The sequence below is a fragment of the Fusarium subglutinans genome (genome assembly GCF_013396075.1).
Source record: "Fusarium subglutinans strain NRRL 66333 chromosome Unknown NRRL66333_c0000042, whole genome shotgun sequence".
Taxonomy (NCBI): Eukaryota; Fungi; Ascomycota; class Sordariomycetes; order Hypocreales; family Nectriaceae; genus Fusarium; species Fusarium subglutinans.
The window spans coordinates 105,358-127,738 of NW_023502105.1; the positions used below are offsets into that span (position 1 = coordinate 105,358).

The window sequence follows — 22,381 nt, forward strand, 5'->3', positions numbered from 1 at the left end:
ATCGTCTGCAAGGGAACTTCAGCCCAGTTTTATGTCACTGCCCGAGCTGTGGTTCAGATTTGTGTGTTAGTTCCGCGGTCAGACCCGCACAGACTGATCTGATCCAGTGTTTCGAGTCAAGACAGACATGATAATGGGGAATAGACAAGTCAAGAACAGGCTGAATACGATCAAAACGAGGTGAGCCAAGGCGGAAGAGGAGGTCCCAAGAGGCCGGATCAGGATGAACTTAATTAGTTTGATTGATGGCTTGCAGTGGATACGGCGTTATCATTGGGGACAAAAGGTCCATTACTTGGTGTCTGATATTGACAGGTTCGTTTACGGTGGCTGCGGAATCGAAAGAGGGAGGTGTCACTACATCTGTAGTGGTGGGTGAAACGTGAAACCGTCACTCGGTGGTCAGAACTCTAAAACCGGCACTTGGGCCGATGATCTTTTTCACTTTTTTACTTTGCACTACATAACCATGAAGCTGCTTTCTACGACGATCGCGGTGCTTTGATGGTCAAAGCAAAAAGAACAGTGAAGATCACGTCTCGATATGGATTAAACATTTTCGATTCCCGAATCCTCCGAACTGGGGCCCGCAGATCATCCATCACGAGTCTCCTCTTCACGAACCACTCTCTTTACCTACTGTAACCATGGCGCCTGAGCCATTCCCACTAGACCCTCTTGGTGATGTATATCCGAGATCAAAGCGTCCATGGTATAGGTAGGTTCGCCTATTGCGCCACCGTTTGCCAAGCATACTCACGCTCTCCATTTAGGAAAGTGACTCGTAGCAATTCTAGAAATAACTCAACGTTTATTTACCGTTTTGCGAGTTAAAAGGGGGGGCTTTTCCTCTTTCTCGTCCCCTCTCGCCTCTGCGTCAAAGGGGTTCGTGGTGTAGTGGGGTCTGAGACGGAGAGACCCCTGAAGCTAAAGACGCTAACTATCATGGCATCGGACCTTTGTCCAAGCAAAGATTGGTGAGAGGGCTGTGGCGAGTTGGACTTGACCAGATGATGGTTCGGGGTGACACTGAGAAGGGGAATATATACCGTTCAGGTGCTGCGAGTATCATGCATTCATTTATTGGCGACCTCCTTGCTGAAACCCTCCCTGCGTGAGAATGTCTGCAGTGTGGTCTGGCCCTGTAACTGCGGGACCCCGCCGCTGAAGAATCTGTCAAAAGTGGCGAATGTGAATGATGTTATTACGTTGACTTTCGACTACTTGACTCAGAAGCCAATATCCATAAGCAAAATCCCTCTCTGATCCGCAATGCCATCTCAACCGGAGCCGGGCTTCTTCCACAAAGATCATCAACACGTGGCTATGACTGGGTTCGTCGATTGCCAAGGCGGTTGGATTCCGGCTGGAACAATCGGGATCAACATGGGCTTTTTCTTCTTTCATATTTAATCTCCGGCGCTTGGAACCCTTCTATACCTCGGGTAACTCGGCTATCAGAACCCCATATAGGGCCCCCTGGCATCTTAATGCACATCTCCCATGAGGGACCTGCCAAGAATGGTTATTCGCGCGGGAGGGCAGCATGGCATTGCAGAGTCAAAGATGAACCAACAATCAACGAAGCTTGCTAGTGCGCGGTGAGAGCTGAAGGATCCAAGGCCTGCACGCACTTCGTGGACTGCATCCGTAGACAGATTAGATTGCAGAAATAGGGGGCTTGTAAATGCTAAATTCTCGTGAATAAATACTCATTCTGTCCCGCCTAACTACGCCACTTTGTCACTCATTCCGCTCCAAACTACCCTCAAAATGAAGTCCCTCCTCTCCTTGGCGCTTCTGCCTCTAGCACTTCTCATCGATAGCTCCAGCGCCACAAGCGCTAGCTGTCGTTGTCTTCCCAGCGACAAGTGCTGGCCTGCCGATAGCGTCTGGGCCAAGTTCAACACCACCGTCAATGGCGCTCTCATCAAGACTGTCCCCCTTGGCTCACCATGCCACGACCCCAACTACGACGAGGCGGCTTGCGCTGCCGTCCAGGATGCATGGAAGTGGCCCATGACACAGTAGGTTTTCCGGACTTTCTAGCGCTGAACGCCACCAATTAACCCTAACTAGCATCGAGACTTCATCGTCGGTGATGCAGAATTGGTTCGCCAATCAGAGCTGTGACGCTTTCACTGCGGAGGAGAAACCCTGCACCCTTGGAAACTACGTTAGCTACGCCGTAAATGTCTCGAATGCTCGCCAAGTAGCTGCCGCCGTTCAATTCGCAAATTACTACAACATCCGGCTAGTCGTCCGAAACACGGCGCATGAGTACGTTTCAACCCCGGATTTAAGTTCGATAACCTTATTAACTTTATTCCTCTTAGCTACTTTGGTCGATCTACCGGTGCTGGCGGCCTCGCTATCTGGACTCATCATCTTAAGAACACTGAGGTCGTTCAATGGGCCGACAAGACTTACAACGGCCCTGCTTTTAAGCTTGGTGCTGGTATCCAGGGCTTTGACAGTGTTGAGTATGCCGACTCCCAGGGACTTACCAGTGTCCCTGGTGAATGCCCTACTGTAGGCCTTGCTGGCTTCACTCTGGGCGGTGGCCACTCTCCTCTCAGCTCCAGCTACGGTCTTGGTGCTGACAACACCCTCGAGTTTGAGGTTGTCACTGCTGCTGGCCGTATTGTCCGTGCCTCTGCCACTGAGAACAGTGACCTTTACTGGGCTCTCAGTGGCGGTGGTGGTGCCAGTTTTGGTATCGTCACTTCTATGACTGTTCGAGCTCACAAGACCACTACCATTGGTGGTGCCACTCTTACCCTCGTTGCTGGAAGCGACAAGGATGTCTTCTACAATGCTGTGACCAAGTTCCACGAGCTTCTGCCCGCCATGATTGATCACGACGCTACAGTCACCTACATCCTCACCAGCGCTTATCTCTCCATTAAGCCTGTCACCATCGCCAACTCCACTGGCGACTACGTCCGTGATGAGGTTCTCGCTCCTTTCACAGCCTACCTCTCCAAGGCTGGCCTCACGCCCACCGTCTCATACACCACCCTGAGCTTCCGTGACCACTACGAGCTTTATAACGGCCCTCTGCCCGGTGGCCATCTGGAGGCCTCTCAGTTCCAGTTCGGCGGTCGTCTTATTCCCAGATCTGTTCTTGAGACTGATAACGCCAATTTCAACAAGGTCCTGCGCAACTTTGGTGCCGCTGGTGTTCTCGTCGCTGGTAGCAGCGGCAAGTTTGAGGCCTACCCTGGCGTCTCCAACGGTGTCCCCTCATACTGGCGTAAGGCCGCTATTTCCCTGCAGTTTGGAACCCTTTGGGACTCAACTCGCTGGTCCGACATGATCGCTGATCAGAAGAAGATCACCGAGGTCTACATGCCTCAGCTTAAGGCTGTTACTCCCGGTAGTGGCACCTACATGAACGAGGCTGACTTCAACGAGCCTGATTGGAAGAACGTCTTCTACGGGACAAACTGGAACCGTCTGAACACCATCAAGAGGAAGTGGGATCCTAACTCCTTGTTTTATAACTTCAAGGGTGTTGGAAGCGAGGCTTGGACCGTGGCCAATGATGGTCGCATGTGCAGGGCGTAAGACTTGTAATGATTTCTATTAGCACATATTTCAATTGTATCATACAATTTAGCATCCATAATCTGCATGGCCTGGGGTTTTAGCATTCAACGGTGTATATATTACTAGAGTTCTTCACGACCTGTTTGTGTACAGCTTCATTCATCATGTGACAGGCTTCTGATAGCATACACTGACGCTGAGGGGTGCTGAATAGTAAAGAAATTATGGCGTTATGGGATTTTCTAGTATGTTGGCTTAATATGTCTCGTTGTCAGTTGAGACAGACGCCATAGGCTTTACAGGTCTATCGATCAATGACTTACCAATTTATGGAAGCCGAAGGCTACCATGTAAGCTCTCGTCATCAGATAGTACAGTCATTACATGATGCCGTAGCAAAATGTCAAATTCAACGCATCTTGTATGAATAAGAGAACAATCTATTGAAGTCTGAATATATATATATCTAGAAAGGAATGTAGGAGATGTAAGTGCAATCTCAACCCGAACCATATTCTATCCTATAACCCACCAGCACCTCTTCGCCAATGTGAAGCCAATTCTGTGAAAAGACATTGTGCCAGTGCCTGACACCTCATATACTAAGTCGCTTAGAAGCCACCGTTGGGGTTGGGGTTAGGAATGACCATTCCGCCCTGCTGAACAGGGGGAATGACCGACTTGACGGTCTCAGCAGCAAGCTCCTTGTGTCTTCGGAGGCTGAAGTCCTGGTTATCGAAGTTCTGGTTGATCACACCAACCATGCCGTTCTGGCAATGGTTTCCCATCTGCTGGGCACAGTAGTACCAGATGGGCTTGGAGTCTTCAACCACAATCTGGAAGACATCAGGAGCCTGGCCCTCCTGGGTAGGGAAGTTGAAGCCGGCGAAGAAACCGCTGCCGTCGGCGAGAGGCTGGCAGGGCTCGCCGAAGCTGGACTGGGCGACGGTGTGGTTCTTGGGGAGGAAGTGCCACTCAACAACGTCACCGACTTCAGCGACGACGTTGTCGGGGTCGAAGCGGAGACCACCGAGCCCGGCGTTGACGGAGTGTGTTACTCCAGTGAGAGTGACGGTCTTGTCGGGTGTTGAGCGGACAGTCTTGGAGGCGGGTGCCGCGGAGACAGTGGCGGCGAGAAGAAGAGTGGCAGAGACGATCTTGGAGAACATTTTGATGATTTTGAGTAATGAAATTGGAGTTGAAGTTGAAGTGAAAGTTGAAGTTGTTGAGTAGTGTGAGAGTGTAAGTTGTTTGATTGTTAGTATTGTTGTGATGATGATGAGAATATTGCCAGTAGACCGGATATCTCATTCATTATATAGACAATTGACTCTCTCAGCAATCTATTTCAAATTCCGCAAAGCCATCATCATCATCATCGCAGTGTAACTCATCTCTCTGTGCCACCGCCTCAGCTGGGAATAGCAACGAGCTGTCCAACTCAGCCATCTCCGGAAGAGCTCTCCTCCGAGACCTGTCAATCTAGGATCCTCTCTATCCTCATTGGTCAAAATCTGTTTCTAGCATGGCTGAGGGGAGCTGACTGTTTCTCGGCATTTAGTGAGCTGTAAGCGTGGTCTACACTAGCCCCCAAACACTGCGCCTCAACGTGGAATGGATGATGAGATTCTTATTTTTATCTGAGTAAGAGCTTTTCTATTGGTCGGAGCATGGAAGTGCTTTTTTGACAGGCTGCTTATGTTTCAAGCCATGGGATTTGTTTGTGCGATGCTGGTACTTGTTAAGTCGGGGAAGCTTACTTTGCATGGTGATGCCTGTATTGCCGACTACCCGAATCCCATGCTTTTTCTCCTCTGGCAGGGAATTAGATTAAAATTGGAAAATACACTGATTGAACAGGTTCGGCCGCTTCGGCTCTGACGACATCCGGCGCTATAACCGTCAAAGCTTCCTATACCGTCGGGCATAATAATCTCACTCAGCGGTATCCTTGCCTTCAGAGCGCTAAGTTCTTGGTTGCCCCCGATGCTCAGTAAGCCAAAATTTACCCCAAATGAAAATAAAATCCCAGGACACTCACTCAAGTACCAAAGTTCAGAACGTGGCGGTCATGCTGGGACAGCATCGCATGGAATTGACAATTCTGGGTAAGTGGCACGGCCCCCATATTATTAGCATCAGGCCTAAGAACACAAAGCCTTTGACCCAATGGGATTGTCTCTCTGTGATGCACGGCATATGCGTGGTGGCAGTGACCAAAGTCCTTTCTCAGCATAAGGACAGTTCTGAGTTGGACAGGCGGGCTTGACGTGTTGTCAGCATTCGATGGCTGCATGGATGAAGAACCAGAAATTTAAAACATCAGCAGGTACTAATGGCACCTGAATTCCCCTGTCATACTCAAGGATGAATTCGTGTGCAGTAGCTCTGTACTCGTTCTAAGTTTAGTGCCATCTTGGCCGTCGGGACTCAGCCTCACGGACATTCAAGCATCACACTTGTAACCCGTCATTCATATATGACCTCGCAGCATGTCATATCCGACTCCCAATCACAAAATTGGTGGCTCGCTCCAGCTATCTTGAGTCGCGGGTTGTCTGAGTCTAGTCAACTTTGATAGACTTGATAAGATCTTGCAGTAGATCAGAAGGCTTCATGTTTCTTCTCGGTTATACAAGAATCCCCTGATTCATTTCTAAAAATACTGCTGTAGAAGATATCGGAATGGACGAAGAAGTAGTGACGCTATTTTTATCCGAGTAGACTTGTCAAGCAATCACTCGACACCGCGATTGATCCCCCAAACTGTTGTGAAGATAGACCGGTTGCCCACGAAGGCTCCTTCGAGTCTGGAAGTACGTTCTGCCCTTTGAACGCGGAAACTGGAATGATGAAAGTACTAAAAGCGGTTAAGTTGGCATCCTTGTATTGTGATTTGCTTATCTTACCGCTTGTTCAAACTGAGAACGCTGAATACGTCGACTACATCCTTGAATGTCTTCTCAGACCAGCTGACCGAGTCCCTGTCGATCAATCATGAGCCAATGCATCGAGTATTTAACAGTTTATCCACTTACAATTTGTTAACCACAATGATCGAACTCTCGTGTGGTTGAAGCTCGCCACTTGACAGCTTAACTGCCAGTTTCTGTGCTGATGTGGCCCAGGTTAACCGATCTGAGCCATCAACAACCCAGATGGCAACGTCAGGCGTTTGACTCTCTGGACAGAACTCTTTAGTGATAATCCAAGCATAAAGATGAGCTCGATTTCATACCTTCAACCTTGAAAAGGCCCGACGGAGCATGGAAACATAGAGGCTGTCCTCTCTCCTCGAAAAATGGCACAATGTCTCCATGCTGAATTCCTTTCCGTTCTAATTCCTCCAATCGTGACAGCTCAAGTCCGCACTACTGAAGTCAGCCGACTTTCAGCCATAGAGATAACAAACATACCATATAAATGAGGCACGCGATAAGAATCTTCTTACCAGCCCCCCGATTGCCTCGTAGGCTCAGCGATCTCCAGGACATGTTCTAGGGGGCGGCACGGGGACACGATGGGAATAAATGTCGCGTGACGAAAGATGACTTGCGTGTAGGATGAATCAAGGCGGGGTATTTTGAAACACAAACCAGAACCAGAAAGCTTCAATTCGATAGGGCAATGTTTGCTTTTCCGTGTCGTGAACCAACAGCTTCATGTTTGCCCAGGATGAGTAAGCAGCCAGCCACAGACGTACCATGATATTGGGCTATGAACCTACAGTACATGATGAAGAGCACTGTCTGGAAAACTGTCTAATTGTGCTGGCAATGGCTCTGAGAGCTTGTAGCTATCCTGAGTCTCGGTTTCAGTCTGAAAGGTTTAACCTGCGTCGTGCGTTCCCCCATGAACTGTCAATATCATGAACTCTGATCTCGATGCTTGATACCCTAAACTACTGCACTAAGGAGGAGAAATAATTACAGCAACAAAATACGTTTCGATTGTGATAGACTGAACTCGCTCCCACCTTCCAATCTATCCGTATTGTGGCTAAGAGGTTTGTGGATGATTGAGCAACAGGGAACAAGCAGGACTTTATTGTCTTAGCATGTCCTTTAGAACCAAGAACCAAGCTAGGTTTGCCATTCAATATCCTTATAAAGATGGGTTTGACTCCAGGCTCCCTTAAATGACTATCATCTCAACCAGGTTCCCAGTGTTCCTAGACATCGAACACGCAACGCTTTCAGGCTGCCATTTCAGTCACATGCAAGTCCGGTCAGAGAAAAAGGCGGAGATGACCGATTGCATCCCCTTCTCGGACCTCTAGCTCCAACTGTCTTGAAGCTGTTGCAATTCTAGGGTGGTCTGAGGCGCAGCATCTGTTGACTTAAGGTGAATGTGCTTGACCCTCTGTCACATACGACCATAGCTCGTAGAAAATACGGGATCCCGTCTGCTCTCCCATAGTCAAGCTGCGAAGCGCTGGATTAGTAGTTGGGTCGGTGACGACCAGCGAATCCCCGGTGTTGTATGTTTTCTCGTGCTGGAACTAATTTTTGCCGTCTCCACGATATCCACCCAAGTCTTGATTCAACACGACTACAAGAAATAAACAATAATAGAAAGAACTTAAGCTCTTTAAAAAAAAATACAAAATAAGTATCCTTTAAGAACATTTAGCTTTTATTTTGCCAAGATTTATCGACTTGGTAGGTCCTCGCAAATACCAGGAATGTCATCGCTCATCGCCGTTAAGCATTACTGCTTATTAATATACTCCAAATGTGGTCATCCTGGGTCTATTCACACCGTATTATAATACTCACCTTTCAAGAATGATGTTACTCGCATCGAGAAACGGCAGGGGATGACTGTTCTTGACAGATGTCCATGCTGTTCTGTGTTTCTCACCCAAGCACTAGATTTCAGTGCACCCACCAACAGAGCTATCAGATATAAACCAAGTAAGGAACATATACAAATTCGAAGATAAGAACTACTCTCAAAGTCTCAAAGCAACTGTATCCCAAGCGACGTGTAAATCGCCAGCAATTCCTAGCCTGCTCGTTGGTAGATCAAGCACTCGCCAGGAATATTGATGGAATGCGTGCGTGCGTTCAAATCGTGCTCGTATTAGGATTGTAGTTATAACATGATGTTCGCGTGATTTTGATATTGTGCGGTTTCGAATGATCTCAAATGTAAAGCCCCGCACTTCCATGTGACTTGGTGAGCACTTTTACCACCCCATGCCAGCCAGTAATGTTGATGTCTCTACTCCGTAGCACTTAACTTTACAATGGCATCCAGTCTAAGTCCAGCTTCACAAGGACCGGCTTTTTTCGAAGTACTGGACAATGAACATCGGAATATGCTCGAAAGAGCTGTGAGGAATGTCCTGAGCACGGAGGTAGCCGAGCTTGTATATGCCCAGATTCTCGATGGACTTCCTACTGAAAAGTCTTTGAGAGACAGTTCCGACTATGTCAAAGATCACCCCGTTCATAGCCTTCGGCACACTGAGACTTGCCCCGGATATGTAGACAAAGCCCGCGAGTTCAGAAACCAGTTTGACCTATCTCAACTACAATTAGACTTGAAGGTACGTCTTGACCAGGGAAACATTGGCATGTAAAGCTTACGTTTGTTCAGACAATCAAAGCCTTCTCCGATACAGTGCCTGGCTCAAAAGAGTCCAGCCTTCGACTGATCGAAGTCGTTGCCGTGGCTTGTCATCAGATCGGTGCTTATCTCTTCAATCTTGATGATGGTGCTCACAAGCACAAAGTATATGAAGATTGGAGACAAAGTGTCCTAGAAGAAAAGGAACTTGGAGTTGAGTCAAGGCGATACTACGATCCTCCTCCCATCGCCTTTTGTCATCGAGCATATCGATATCCCGAGCAATATCCAAAAGGTATGGCTGATGTTGCTGGCTATTGGGCTGAGTCCAAGATTCTCGGCGGCGTCGTTGTATTCGACCGCGGCGAGACCGAACAAGAGGTATGATATCTTGGTTCTTCACCATAGAAATCCAGAGCTGACGACCACTTTGCCTGGCACAGTGCAATGCCATGTGGATTCACGGCGACTTGACCAGAGGCCCAAGAACGCTCTATCCACCGACCCAGGAACAATTCGACGCCTTGATCAAGTTCCTCACTACTCCATTCGAAGAAAACTTCACATATCCCTTTCCTATACATGGAGCAAGCGTTAACAGGCCACGATGGCATCCATATCACGCATTTGCGTACTATCACATCTTCCGCGATAACTATGAGAGGCGACTCCCGCCAAACCCGCCACAGCCAAGCTGCGTTGAGGACGGGATGGACTGGCCAGAACTGGACGATCGTCGACTTCTTCTCTTGGGAGGACTTTCTAACCCCCAAGGCGAGCCGTACGTCAATGATGATGAATATGCCGCGGCTACAGAGAGGATCAAAAACATAACGCCTTCTTCGCCCCTTTGGCGGCAATCTGAGATCTAAATTGAAGCTCGAATGGACTTTCTTTTCAGGTCATGAGGTAAATGTGAGAGCTGACAAAGGTATGGAGGTTGTCATAGGAAATTTGGAGCATCACTGGAGAGGAGCGACTGGGTCTATTCTTAGCTCCCAAAAGACCCAAAATCTACTCTTGCGTAAGAAAATGAAATGTTGGGCTACTTTTTTCATAAGATACTCCAAGAATGTCATGAACTATGACAGCAGATCACATATGACTCCAAGAATGGCATGACTCCCCCAATGAATCCTACGCAAGCTTGATTAAAATGCTTTCAAGATATCCCAATCCTATCTAATACTTTCTATCTTGAATTTCAGTCTGTAAAACTTCGTAGCCCCAAGTATAACATGATGGCTAGCGACCATAGTTATAAACCGCAACTTTCTCAGAAGTCAGAGTCATGGATCTCCTTCGTAATCCTGCCTTCTAACAGCTACATCCACACACACCAGGCAGAACACAGTTCTTTCCACAGCCATATTGGAGTCCGTTTGTTCCGCAGTCCTCCCACGACTTGCATTTGGCCCACGGCCCAACTCCCCCAGCCGTAGCGGTCCAGCACCATTGGCCGCTCCCGCTCGCACCGCAGCTCTTCCAGCAGTACTTGTCTGAACAACCGTACGGTGCCCCGTAATAGCAGCGTCTCTTGTGGAAGAGTCTGGAGGCACCCGTTGGGGTTGTATCAGGGACATCGCCTTCCTCGACGGGCGCTAGGGATGCGCCCTTGGCAGGATCAAGGGTACGGTTGCGGCCGAGTGGATGATCGGCGCAAAGGCGAAGATCAGAGGGCTCTACGCCATCAGGGAGATTTCCGGGAGTGACCTGAAGAATTCCGAGATCTCCACAGACAGCTTCGGCACCCGAGATAGTGGATGTTCCAGCAGAAATCAAGGTTGAGTAGGCGAGAACAAGAATCGCGCTGTTGAACTTCATCGCGAATAATGATCGAAATTGAAGATAGAAGGAGATTGAGTAGTGAGAAAGGAGATGCTTGAACAGGAGCTGTTGTGGATGAAGTGACCAACAGACTGAGGATTATCAGGATCTACTTATACTTATTGCAGAGACCTCTCTTCCGGGGGTTCAGGGCTCTGATATCCGCTCGTCAATATCAATTTGAGGCAGTACAAGAACCATGAGAAGCCCCGTTGAAGTTGTTGTTGGGGGCCATGAGGCCCCGCAACCGAGCGTCACTTACAGTAAGGTTCAGGGGCCCATGCATCCCTGATATGATAAATGATGGTGTATGTTCATTGTTGAACAAGAGGCCAACGCTTTGACAGATTTTTGCTAGTCTCGTCGCCGGTAGTAGCCTACAAAGAATTAGGAGCTATAGAAAAGATCATTGCTACACGGAGTTCATCAAACTAGCAAACATACCATAAGATCAAAGGAGCAATCCGCACCGGGCTTTCAGAAACAAGATGTATGCCAAGGCTAAAGTTGTATGGTGGCTTAGCTGCTTATCATATCTGTAGTAAAAGGAGTAATCGCCGCGAATATTATCGCGCAAACCGGATCATCTATACATCCACGAGTTGCCTATTCAGGCTTGCCAGTCTAGAATGATCGAAATATACGAGTAATGAGCCTCTGTAAGCGAATGACCCTGGTGGGCCAAGACGGTCTGGATCGCATCTGTCTCACTCTGTTGACAGCGAATAAGCTTTTAGGCAAAATGCAGAGGGGGAACGAAACCTTCTGAACAAATCATAGCTCAGAAATGCAATGTGCGACCAATTGGAAGTGAGGTATCAACCAGCATGATATGATCATGAGAACTTGATTACAACCAACAACCAACAGTCAACAACGCCGCTTTGGGACATAGTAACTGACATTCTGATAACGAGGATATCGGAAAACCCGTGAAATCGGATATATTCATCTTAGCCTGGCTCGTGGCCACCCCGCTGTTGTCCATCCTTTCAAAATACCAAACCTTGCTCTTTTGTTTAACGGCAAGCTAAGGCTTTTTGTCGCTTTATTTTCCATCCATGATGTTCGCTTCAAAGTCCATAATTGTTGGTCTACAGCTGACTTCAGTATCTGCTGTCTCACGTAAGAGTTCACCATGATTCAACCTCCCTCCAATGGAATATTAACTCAGGACATAGTCACATACAGCAAACTATATGACAACGACTCGATACCTGTTAGTCAGCTAGCATGCTACAAGAACGGTCTTATACTGGATGGGTACCCATCATGGAAAACCGTCGGTGACATCCCGCATTCAATCACTGGTCTTGAACAGGTTGATGGACCTGATTCTCCACTCTGCGGTTCCTGCTGGATTCTTACATACGGCGAAACCTCTAGACCTGTGCTTATCCTAGATAGTGCAAAGGAGGGCTTCGTATCGACTCTTGATACCTTAAACTGGCTCGCGAGTGGCAAGGGCGAAGAGCTTGGAAAGATTGAGGTAAAGGCTACCAAGGTTGATCACACGAACTGTGGTTTTGCCCCTGGGGATATACATAAGGAACTCTGATATGCCTTGATGGCTTTTGCCTACCATCTGGCTCGCAAATTGCGTTTCCGAGGGCGTCTTTGTCCTGTTCCATCGTCATCCTCTTGCGTATATCTTTCGCCGTCAGTTGGGTCTGGATCCTGTCATTCAAGCTTATCCTCAGATCCATACCAACCAAACGGTGCTTAGATAGTGATTTATTCTTAATGGATTAACTGCTGATAAACTCCGTTCATAAGCAGCGGTGATATCAAAAAGTACAATTATCCCTATACCTATTATTAACTAAAGATGAACTCCACTCTAGGTTACTCCGAGAGCTCCGGATCTAAAGCTCTGGTTTCGGTCCGGGACCTATACGAAGGGCCGCGGACAAATACAGAAACAGCTGGATCGTCTCAACTAAATAGAATAGGGCACGTTGTAAGTGGTGGATGATTTATGAAACAGAAACCTTGTAAACAGCCGTACTTTGCCTATTTAGGCAATTCGGATAGGCTCTGCCGAAGTCTCTAGGATTGATCAGGAGATTAGAGAGTATATAAGATGATGAAATTTCCTTCATTTCATCGAATGCCTTACCAATTATTGATTATCTCGTTGTCTGTTTAGATATAAGGCACGGTCAAGATGAAGGTGGCTGTGTTGACCTTTTTTATGACCGCTGTGTCGGCTGCCTCCCTCCCTGTAAGTCTCATCGTCAACAACCGTAGACCTTACTAATCTGCGGGTGCAGAGCTATAGGTTTGTCGGAAGAGTCAACCCGGCGACCAAGCAGCTCACATGGCCGAGTACCGGAGTGGCTTTCACCTTCAAGGGAACTACCGCGAGTATCAAGATTGACGGTATCACTGGAACATCAAGCGCAGATCTGATCATCGACGGTGGCAGTCCGATTCTCATTAAAAATGTAGAGGGAACATCGATCTCGACCCCGAAGCTCACAAAGGGTACCCATACCGTTGAACTTCGCAAGCGATCCGAAGCATCTTTCGGTGTCTTCCGAGTTACAGGTGTTAACACGGATGGCCAGCTGGTCGAGAACGTAGCACCAAAGCGCAAGATTGAGATTATTGGCGACTCCATCACTGTTGGATACGGTCTTGATGGCGTCAATCCTTGTGTCGACTCAGCTGTTCTGCAGGACAACGGCAAGACATACGGCGCTGTGGCGGCGAGAGGTTTGAAGGCGGATTACAGTGTCGTCGCTTGGAGTGGCAAGGGTCTTACTCGCAACTATGCTCAGAACCCTCCCGACACTTCACCAACGATGCCGGTCCTCTATACGCGCTACGGAGCCAACGACGCCGACAACAGTTTCACGTTCCCCAGCTCATGGGTCCCTGACGCTGTGGTGATCAATCTGGGCACAAATGACTTTAGCTACCTCAACGTGCGCCAGCCAGTCAACCCTGCAGACCTGACTCAAGCTCTGGTCAAGTTGGTGAAGAGCATACAGCCACACTATCCGAAGGCTCAGTTCTTCTTTGTGTCTTCTCCGCTCCTCAGCGATTACTACCCTACCGCTGCTGATGCGCAGAAGTCCACAGATGTCAAAGTACTTAAGGATGCTATGCAGCAGCTGACTGGTATCAAGACTCATCTAGTTGATTGGCCCACTCAGGGTTCTGATTCAGGATGTGACTATCACCCAAATGCTGCTACGCAGGCCCAGGGCGGTGCACTTCTGGAGGCCTCTATCAAGGCAGCTCTGGGATGGTAAAGCTGAGATGCAGCAACAAGGAAACTTCTTCGAAGTGCTTCTGAAGAAGTTAAGCTTCTATAAAGTTCGAGTAGGTTTGAAGACGACGAGAAGATTGGATCCTAAAAAACTGGTGAAAACAGTTTAAACAGCTTCTATTCAACAAGTTATAAATTTCCAGGGAGAATAAACTCACAGCTATCACCGTAACTTGTCAGATTACTCCTCAATCCAGTTTTATGAAGGGTCGATTTCCATGAGAGTTGCCAAGGCGAGTGAACTTCGTTTATTTCAGGTGATAAGCCAGTACTCGTTGTTGAACTCATTTGTCGACCCATCACGTCCATTAGACGGTCCAAAGATTATGAAGGCCGCAGAAATGTATCCAACTCACGCTCTAAGTCAATATGTCCTCCATCCCTTGCTGAGAAAAAGCTCTTTTGTTTCAATCATACCAGAAACTCACTCCGGTCGATCTGAATTTGTAAGCCCGTGGAGATAATCAAGATAACGCTCCATTTCCCAGATCTAGCGTAGTTTCTAGACCCTACTATGACCTTATCACAGCGTATCAAATACTCATCCCCATCCTTATCTCCATTTGGAGTGGACCGCCGTTACATCGTCCAGAATTGACGTCGGTACCAAGGACCGGGTTTCTCGTGCTGCAAGCCTGTCCATTTGTCAAAACATTACATCAGCTCAATCCTGCGCCTAAAATCGGGATCAGTCCACAATATTCGCCAAGATTTCCACAGACTAGAGATTATGGTCCATGTTTGTGGAGAATGCCGAGGTGGCGTAGGTGTCATCTACGGAGCCAAAACGATAGATCAAGGCTGGTATTGGTCTTTACAGACCGTTCCGGTTTCTTGGAACCCTGTATAGGATGACATATCAGACTCTGATATCGGTCGTTCGTTGATTTCCAATTGTTTAAGTATCTGAGATCTCGCAGACCCCTGAAGACACAAGGCATGCCTTCCGAACTTCGTGTTATACTGCACAATGGGTGATATCATCGATACCGGAGCTTCTTCCAAGCTCTTCACCCCTCTTGACATTGGAAATGGCAAAGTCCACCTCAAGCACCGCATTATCCATGCACCTTTGACTAGGAATCGAGGAACTCCGTTCAATCCCGAGTCTACGCTTGAGAAGCCCAACAGACTCTGGGTTCCCAATGACCTAATGACTGAATACTATTCTCAGCGAGCAACCAATGGCGGCCTTATCATTTCTGAGGGCCTTCCTCCTTCACTTGAGGGTAATGGAATGCCAGGCGTTCCAGGCATCTTCCTCCCTGAACAGGTAGAAGGTTGGAAGAAGGTCGTTTCTGCTGTTCATTCCAAAGGAGGCTATATATATGCCCAGCTGTGGCACTCCGGCCGCGCCAACATCCCTCAATTAACTGGAACTCCTATTCTGGCTCCCTCGGCTACACCATGGGATGACCCTAACGAGACCTTTGCATATCTCCCACCCCACAGCACCACTCCTGTCAAAATCGCGGACTATCCACCCATCGAGATGACCGTGGATAAGATCAAGAGTACTATCCGTGACTACGTCAATGCTGCAAAGAATGCCATCGAAGCTGGTTTCGACGGCGTAGAAGTCCACGGTGGAAACGGATACCTTGTCGAGCAATTCCTCTCCTCAAACATCAACAGACGGACAGATAACTACGGCGGCTCCGAGGAGAAGAGATGCAACTTTGCACTTGAACTTATGGAGGAACTAGCTAAGGCGATTGGTCAAGAGAACTTGGCTATTCGTCTCACCCCTTTTGGTCTGTTTAATCAGGCTCGTGGCGAGAAGCGTGTTGAGACGTGGAGCCACCTCTGTCGTGAACTGAAGTCCCGCTTGCCGAAGCTTTCATATGTTAGTTTCGTTGAGCCACGATACGAGCAGATCTTCTCGGAGGCAGAGAAGCAGAAGTTCCTAGGATCTTGGGGTTTACCTACTGCCGATCTGTCGCTATTCCGCTCCATTTTTGGGGATACGCCATTCTTTTCCGCTGGCGGATTCAATGACGTTAACTCATGGGGTGTTGTCGAGAGTGGGAAGTATGATGGTCTGTTGTATGGAAGGTATTTTATCAGTAACCCTGACTTGGTGGAGAGGCTGAGGAATGGATGGCAATTGCAGGCATATGATCGAAAGACATTTTATGGACCTTTTGAGAATAATGCTGTTGGGTATACGGATTATCCTTTTTACAAAAAGGAGTAGACGTTAGTTATAGATGTACTTAACAAACTACGAACACAAGCTGGGATATATGAATGTAGCCTGAGATGATGAATGATTATTGATAGCAGAACATATGACTTAGCCTGGGCTCAAATAATTGTCACCCTGAGACAATAGAGCTTCCAATACCAGAGTCCGTCGGTGTCAGGGGACCTTTATCATCATCCTGCCGCTCGGTACTCTCACTTCCATGCCCGCTAGTCTTTGAACTTTGTTGATGCAGAGGCAAAGACAGGTTCTTTTTCCCTCCCGCTTTGTAGCGCTTGACAAATTTCGACAATCGCGACCCTGAAGAAACAGATGATGCTACCTCACTTGTATCCAAAGTGTCAGGCGAAGACTGCTGTGGTGTCACTGGTGGGGTGATAGAAATTTGTGGTTGAAGTGCGACGGGATTTGTCTTGCTTTGGGTCTCTATGGTTTGTTCTGGTGTCTTTTTTGGTTCTTCTCTAATCGGTAAGTCGATAATGTCGACTTCACTTTCGTCTTCGACTCTGGCACGTCTATCTGGGACAGGAGGCGTTCTAGTGTCAGAGTCTGTAGTCTCAGCAGGTGAGGGCGCTTCCAGCCCGTGTTTCTGTCGAAATATAGATGCGGAGTTATAAAATGTTGACGTGAAGGTGCGTCTTTGCCGCATGCTCCTCAGCTGAAGTGTCGTAGTAGCAAGCTCCTTAATCATTGACTTCCCTAGTTAGCAATACGTCCGTAACACTTGAGGAGATCGCTTACCCATGTTGTGCTAGGGTCCAATAGGACACGCCCTTCTTCTCGTCTCTTGACAGCGAAGCCAAGTTGTTGTAAAGCTTCGAAGCTGGCCCATTCTTCCCCGATAGCCACGTACTCTTGCTTCATAGCTCTCTCGTCGGCCTCCTTTGCTGGGTAGAACTGAGGCAAGTACCCAGAATGAAGGAACTGCAAGAAGACGGGCTGTTCATTCATGAACCAAGTTTCACCGATATCTGATTTGTTAGCAATTGTAGCTATCAAGGCTCTCTTTGTCACGCACCATTTCCTCGGATGTACACCAGCTTCAAACTTCTTCCTTTCATCAGCGTATGTGCCAGATCTAGTCCGTGAGGATTTCTAGCGGATTTATCGCCAATAAGTGCACCCATAATCGCTTTCCCTGGATAACCCTTTTCAGACATGAACGCATCGCAGTCCCAGATTGGCTCATCTCCTTGCCTCATGATACCTAAGCTAACAGACACAAGGTCAAGCCCGGGATTGATTGGCTCAGCCTCATAGTCTGCAGAGTCTGTTTGTGGCAGAACAACAAAAGCAGGTTTCTGGAACTTTAACCTCACTGGTTTTGTCTCTGTGGCTGGGTTGTGTGACTGGGTTGGTGGCGGCGAATACGTCTCTTCGTCTGGTAGTGAGAAAGGATAACGATGAGAGGAGTTCGGTGCACCAGGCATCCAGTTTGCGTAGCCCGAATATCCGTAAGACGGTGCATAAGGATTTCGAGCCTGACCGTATGGTTGGCCGTAGCCACCATTTGGGTGAGGCATACTTGGTTCTGCTGATACCGGTGAAGGGATATTATTTTGAGGGGGCGCATTTGTATATCCAAAAGGACGATCCCGATTCTGTGTCGGTCTGAGTATCCTGCGACCACGAGGATCAAACTCAGGCTTGTCATTGTACCTGGTCTCTTCTCTTAGGAGCCTATTGCGAGCTGCTCTTGCTTCCTATCCAAGCCTTAGCATATCTATGCACGATCAGTACTTGTGGATATACTTACTCTTCTCCAGTTTCTCTCTGGGTCCTCAGGCCCGTAGAGCGACTCTTCACTGTCAGAGCTGTCACTTTCTCCAAATGCCCTACTTTTATCAGGCTGATTATCCGGTTTCCCCTTTTCAACCTCGCTTTCGCTCAGTGACGTCCAAGCCAAAAGAAGGCGATTGACAATCCTTCCCGGTTCTTGAGGCTTGGGGTCTTTAAATCTAACTCTGTCCCGAGGGGCCGCATTGTTTTCATAGTCATGGTATTCATTATGCAAATCATCCGAAAGTCGATGTTGGTACCGCTCTTCTGCCTGGTCGTCGCTTCCAGTGCCTCTGAGATGTGAGCTCTCACCTTGTGCTTCTCTCACTGGTATCTCGTTGAGAAATACAAGGTTGTATAGAAACGTAGCTGCATCGCCGCGTCGGTGGAAATCAGGCCCAAACTGCGCAATGCTATGACCAGACAGTGGATCAAACCCCGACCTTCTGCGGTGTCGGGATACCCTTTCTTCGTCCACGGAAGAGATGCCTTCCTCATCTTTATCATCGATTGCAGGAACCGTATATCGTCTTTCTGAGCGTACTGGGTCCTTTACACTTAACGCAAGTGCTGAATGGACCTCTTCTTTCTCACTTGCAGCAAGAAATGCGTTGTCTTCAGGATTCTTATTTTGACCGTAGAGCTCCTCAGTCCGCACGTGTCCAGGAATCTCAGACTCGCGCACGGGACTTGGTAGTCTTTTGCTTGTGCGAACTGGTGGACTCGGTGCTCTTTCTTGAGGAGGATCTGGAATCGGCTCCGATTCATCATTTTGAAATGAAGCTTGACCAGCCAGGACAAGACTCTCGGCTTGAGCCTTGAATCTGTTTTCCACTTTCTCGTGTATGGCTAGACGGCTGAAAGGGTCAGGATAACTGTTCATAGTTACCAAATGGGTGCTTACCTGTTGGCGGTTTTGACCAGAATAGCCGCTGAAAGAATGGCAATCTGCAAAGTCAATGTGACCTTATGTTTTTCAATATCTGACAACAACCTTGCAGCCTTGAGCCATTTGACTCTTCGCAACATACTCTCGTCAGCCGCCATCTTGTCAATTTCTTGTTGCGTCATTTGGAAATTCTTGACAACATGCCGAACAGCTTGGCAAAACTGCGGTTTTGCATATGATTGTCCGGATTTGATGATGTCGCGTAAGTGCTCAAGAGTGGAAGTCAAGCCAGACATCTCAATAGCGACTGATTGGATCTCCTTGGGCGCGTTCTTTACTGTCTTGTAAAGCTTGAAAAGAGTGTTTGAGAGTTGAGCACCGGCTGACGCTATGCCAGCGATACTGGCTATAATTGAGAGAGGGTCCATAGCGAGCAATTGCTGTTCAACTATTGCACAATTGAGAGAAGAAATAAAGGAAACTGAATTGAGACTGTAGACTTAGATCAAAGGCTTTTGAGGGCTAAACTTGGTTGTGGATTGCCTTACGGCTGCCTCTAGAGGTCGTGTACCCTGCCTTGCATCATGCATGTAAGACTGCCTGCAGTTAGCTGTTAGCCTAACCCAGCGCCTAGCAAACATGGATATGCCTCGCTCAATTGGCTAGGGGAGAGAAGAAATCTCAGGACCTTGATCCTAAATGATAAAAAGATTTAGGTAATTTAGGATAAGTTTAGGATATCTTTTGCTAAGTTTATGTTTAATACTGTATATTTAGGTCTAAGTTTCTTGACCCTGAGGATTGGGTACTTACAGTTACAGATTGAAACAGTTTTCACTGGGAAAAGAGAAAACAGCAAGATAGCCTTTCAAGGCATTATGGATGGAAGATGCCGTGATCCGTTCTATAGCAACCTGCCAATCGACCGTGTGTGCTTAGTGAAGAAGGAAGTGACAGATCGTCTTTACTACAAATGTTTCAATTTCAGTGTCTGTGTCGACGACTCTCTGGCTTGATTCGAGGCTCACTCCTTAATGTGCAACTCTCAGGGACCTTTCAGGCCATGGAGTGAGACAGGGCTTAGTTCGTGCAACGCGCCACATGTATCATGTTCTCACTATGACAAACAACTTTGCGAAGTCTCATCGATGGGGGAAATGAGAGACCACAACGAGGCACCATTCGTTTTCGTATCTTGTTGAACCTTGTATGTTCTTCTTTACTCGTTCGGTTACGCATGCTTGCGAAATAACAGCTTGACGTTTTCCTCACTTATCCTTGGTCGCCATACCGCTCGGCCCATGCTTCTTACCCCAATTGCGGACCTTGACATCCATATCCCACCGAATAAATACCATAACAATCATCACAACCCAACTCAGCAATGTATTTGCCAAGCCGGTCCAGAATCCACCACGTATGGCACCCCCCATAACAGTAGTCATGACGAGTCTAATAATAGTGCTCGTCGCAATGAGTTCTTCCCCCCTCTCCAACCCCACAATTGCACGACGTGCACATTCATCCGGTGTGAGGATCTGGCCACCCTCCTCAAGCGCTTTTGTAACATCTGTCTTGACCTTGTTCTCGTCATCAAGTGACTTGGTTGGCATCGTGGCTGGGAAGACGGTATGTATGCGCACACGAGGCTCATTGGAATGGGCGCCTGCGTATAGGTTCATCTCCTGTGATAGAGAGTCTGATAGTGATCGGATGGCAGCTTTGGAGGGTTAGTAGGGCGTGAAACCTGCAAAACTGTATAACGAAACAAAAGATCCCGTGAAGATGATGTGACGGGACGCCGGTGACTTGGCTTCTGTGGTCTTCTTCGTGGTACCATCGATAGCAGGCTTCAGCCACACATTGAGCGTAGCATGAGCCATATACGCACTTGAGAAATAATTGCTATCCATCATAGTCTGAAGCTGCTCAACCGGTGTATCAACGAACAAAGTCGGGTGCGCGCTTCCACTACAACACCAGACAACACCCGGCGGGCTGTCATCATTCCAGGCAGTGACTTCTGCGATTACACGAGAGCATTCGGAAGCTTGGGTAACGTCGGCTGTGAGTGAGAAGAAGCGCTGAGATGAAGATTGGGCAGATGCTTCGACTTGAGTGAGAGCTTCTTTCAAGACGGTTGGGTCACGGGCGACTATACCGACGTTTGCGCCTTTGGAAGAGAGTTGGCGCGCTGCGGCTAAGCCGAGACCTCTGGAACCGCCTGTAATTAGAACTGTCTGCAAAATGTTAGCAGGCGGGGCAAGCTGTACTGAGGCAATGCAACGACATACTCTGCCCTCAATAGGGAACTCGTCACGAGACAAAAACGAGCCCATGGCTTGAATAGGAGTCGTAAATAAATGCAACTTGACCTGGAGAATTATTGCAAATAAAAAGGAGTCCTTCAGGCGCGTCGAAGTTGTCAGCATTTAAACCTGAACAATTTAAACAGTGATCCACATTTCTGAGTCGCTGATTGGTTCGTCCCTCAACGCTCCCATCCAGCGACCTCAATCATCTACCACCAGCAAAGAAGAATTCATCGATCCCGAGAAGTAAGCAAGACTAAAAGATATAATCAAGTCCAAGATAAAAGCAAAAAGAACATCGACAACGGCAGGATTCGAACCTACGCGTGCGACAATGCCTATGATGTCTCGGAAGAGATTCGCCTTAACCACTCGGCCACGTTGTCATGCTGTGGCGAATGATATCATAAAATATATACAACAGCTGCCACCTTTACCTAGAAACACCTGTTGGCCAACCCCTACACCGTGATCCTGCATCTCTATCGTAGGCGGTCGAGAGACTGCATATTTAGAACAGCGCAGGTTCGAGGTTCCTTTTTGCTATCCGATACTCCTAGAGCAAAAGATCCTCAACACTCACAACTCTTGGGGCAAATCAGCCTTCTCATAAATCATTACCAGTCAAGTCAATACCCACACCTCCTCTTGGGATCCCTCCTCTGCTCCTCTAGCAGATTTGTTCCCATAAACGGCATCCATCTCACCCGCACTGCCCTCTCTGGCATGCCAGACGTCTAGGTGTCTTTGGTCAACGACATAATCCCAAAGGAGGATACCCTCACCACGATATCGCGCTGGGTGTACAACCACGCATGCAGACCTCATCAGAGCCTTCAAATTGTCAGTCATGACGGCTAAACAAAGTTCCTCTCGGTTCTACTGTTGTGTTCTTCAAGGGGTGGTCGAAAATTCGCTTTAGGTCTAAGCCCTATTGAACGCAAGATCTCTCCAGATAATAGCCT

At 48.0% G+C, this 22,381-nt stretch overlaps 10 protein-coding genes across 10 annotated transcripts; 5 read left to right on the top strand and 5 right to left on the bottom strand.

Moving 5' to 3' along the window:
• Positions 1–1,773: 1,773 nt before the first annotated feature.
• On the top strand, positions 1,774–3,570 carry FSUBG_4623 (isoamyl alcohol oxidase; the record flags this gene model as incomplete). Its single annotated transcript, XM_036682633.1, has 3 exons — positions 1,774–2,027; positions 2,080–2,280; positions 2,337–3,570. 3 exons carry the CDS (start codon positions 1,774–1,776, stop codon positions 3,568–3,570), a joined length of 1,689 nt encoding a protein of 562 aa, XP_036539799.1.
• Positions 3,571–4,163: 593 nt separating this feature from the next.
• On the bottom strand, positions 4,164–4,721 carry FSUBG_4624 (plastocyanin-like domain protein; the record flags this gene model as incomplete). The annotated part of the gene is made up of 1 exon (XM_036682634.1): positions 4,164–4,721. One exon carries the CDS (start codon positions 4,719–4,721, stop codon positions 4,164–4,166), a length of 558 nt encoding a protein of 185 aa, XP_036539800.1.
• Positions 4,722–6,289: 1,568 nt separating this feature from the next.
• On the bottom strand, positions 6,290–7,046 carry FSUBG_4625 (uncharacterized protein; the record flags this gene model as incomplete). Its single annotated transcript, XM_036682635.1, has 5 exons — positions 6,290–6,395; positions 6,462–6,536; positions 6,591–6,735; positions 6,791–6,923; positions 6,969–7,046. The coding sequence occupies 5 exons, from the start codon at positions 7,044–7,046 to the stop codon at positions 6,290–6,292; spliced, it is 537 nt and encodes a 178-aa protein (XP_036539801.1).
• Positions 7,047–8,803: 1,757 nt separating this feature from the next.
• On the top strand, positions 8,804–9,998 carry FSUBG_4626 (uncharacterized protein; the record flags this gene model as incomplete). The annotated part of the gene is made up of 3 exons (XM_036682636.1): positions 8,804–9,106; positions 9,157–9,507; positions 9,570–9,998. 3 exons carry the CDS (start codon positions 8,804–8,806, stop codon positions 9,996–9,998), a joined length of 1,083 nt encoding a protein of 360 aa, XP_036539802.1.
• Positions 9,999–10,443: 445 nt separating this feature from the next.
• On the bottom strand, positions 10,444–10,950 carry FSUBG_4627 (uncharacterized protein; the record flags this gene model as incomplete). The annotated part of the gene is made up of 1 exon (XM_036682637.1): positions 10,444–10,950. The coding sequence occupies one exon, from the start codon at positions 10,948–10,950 to the stop codon at positions 10,444–10,446; it is 507 nt and encodes a 168-aa protein (XP_036539803.1).
• A 1,141-nt stretch (positions 10,951–12,091) lies between these two features.
• FSUBG_4628 (heat-stable 19 kDa antigen) lies at positions 12,092–12,511 on the top strand (the record flags this gene model as incomplete). Its single annotated transcript, XM_036682638.1, has 1 exon — positions 12,092–12,511. The coding sequence occupies one exon, from the start codon at positions 12,092–12,094 to the stop codon at positions 12,509–12,511; it is 420 nt and encodes a 139-aa protein (XP_036539804.1).
• A 609-nt stretch (positions 12,512–13,120) lies between these two features.
• On the top strand, positions 13,121–14,213 carry FSUBG_4629 (lipase acylhydrolase; the record flags this gene model as incomplete). Its single annotated transcript, XM_036682639.1, has 2 exons — positions 13,121–13,177; positions 13,227–14,213. 2 exons carry the CDS (start codon positions 13,121–13,123, stop codon positions 14,211–14,213), a joined length of 1,044 nt encoding a protein of 347 aa, XP_036539805.1.
• A 987-nt stretch (positions 14,214–15,200) lies between these two features.
• Positions 15,201–16,427, top strand: FSUBG_4630 (OYE2-NADPH dehydrogenase (old yellow enzyme); the record flags this gene model as incomplete). Its single annotated transcript, XM_036682641.1, has 1 exon — positions 15,201–16,427. One exon carries the CDS (start codon positions 15,201–15,203, stop codon positions 16,425–16,427), a length of 1,227 nt encoding a protein of 408 aa, XP_036539806.1.
• Positions 16,428–16,548: 121 nt separating this feature from the next.
• FSUBG_4631 (uncharacterized protein) lies at positions 16,549–19,532 on the bottom strand (the record flags this gene model as incomplete). Its single annotated transcript, XM_036682642.1, has 5 exons — positions 16,549–17,025; positions 17,178–17,407; positions 17,455–18,139; positions 18,193–19,072; positions 19,120–19,532. 5 exons carry the CDS (start codon positions 19,530–19,532, stop codon positions 16,549–16,551), a joined length of 2,685 nt encoding a protein of 894 aa, XP_036539807.1.
• An 840-nt stretch (positions 19,533–20,372) lies between these two features.
• FSUBG_4632 (3-ketodihydrosphingosine reductase tsc10) lies at positions 20,373–21,443 on the bottom strand (the record flags this gene model as incomplete). The annotated part of the gene is made up of 3 exons (XM_036682643.1): positions 20,373–20,803; positions 20,852–21,344; positions 21,399–21,443. The coding sequence occupies 3 exons, from the start codon at positions 21,441–21,443 to the stop codon at positions 20,373–20,375; spliced, it is 969 nt and encodes a 322-aa protein (XP_036539808.1).
• Positions 21,444–22,381: the final 938 nt, after the last annotated feature.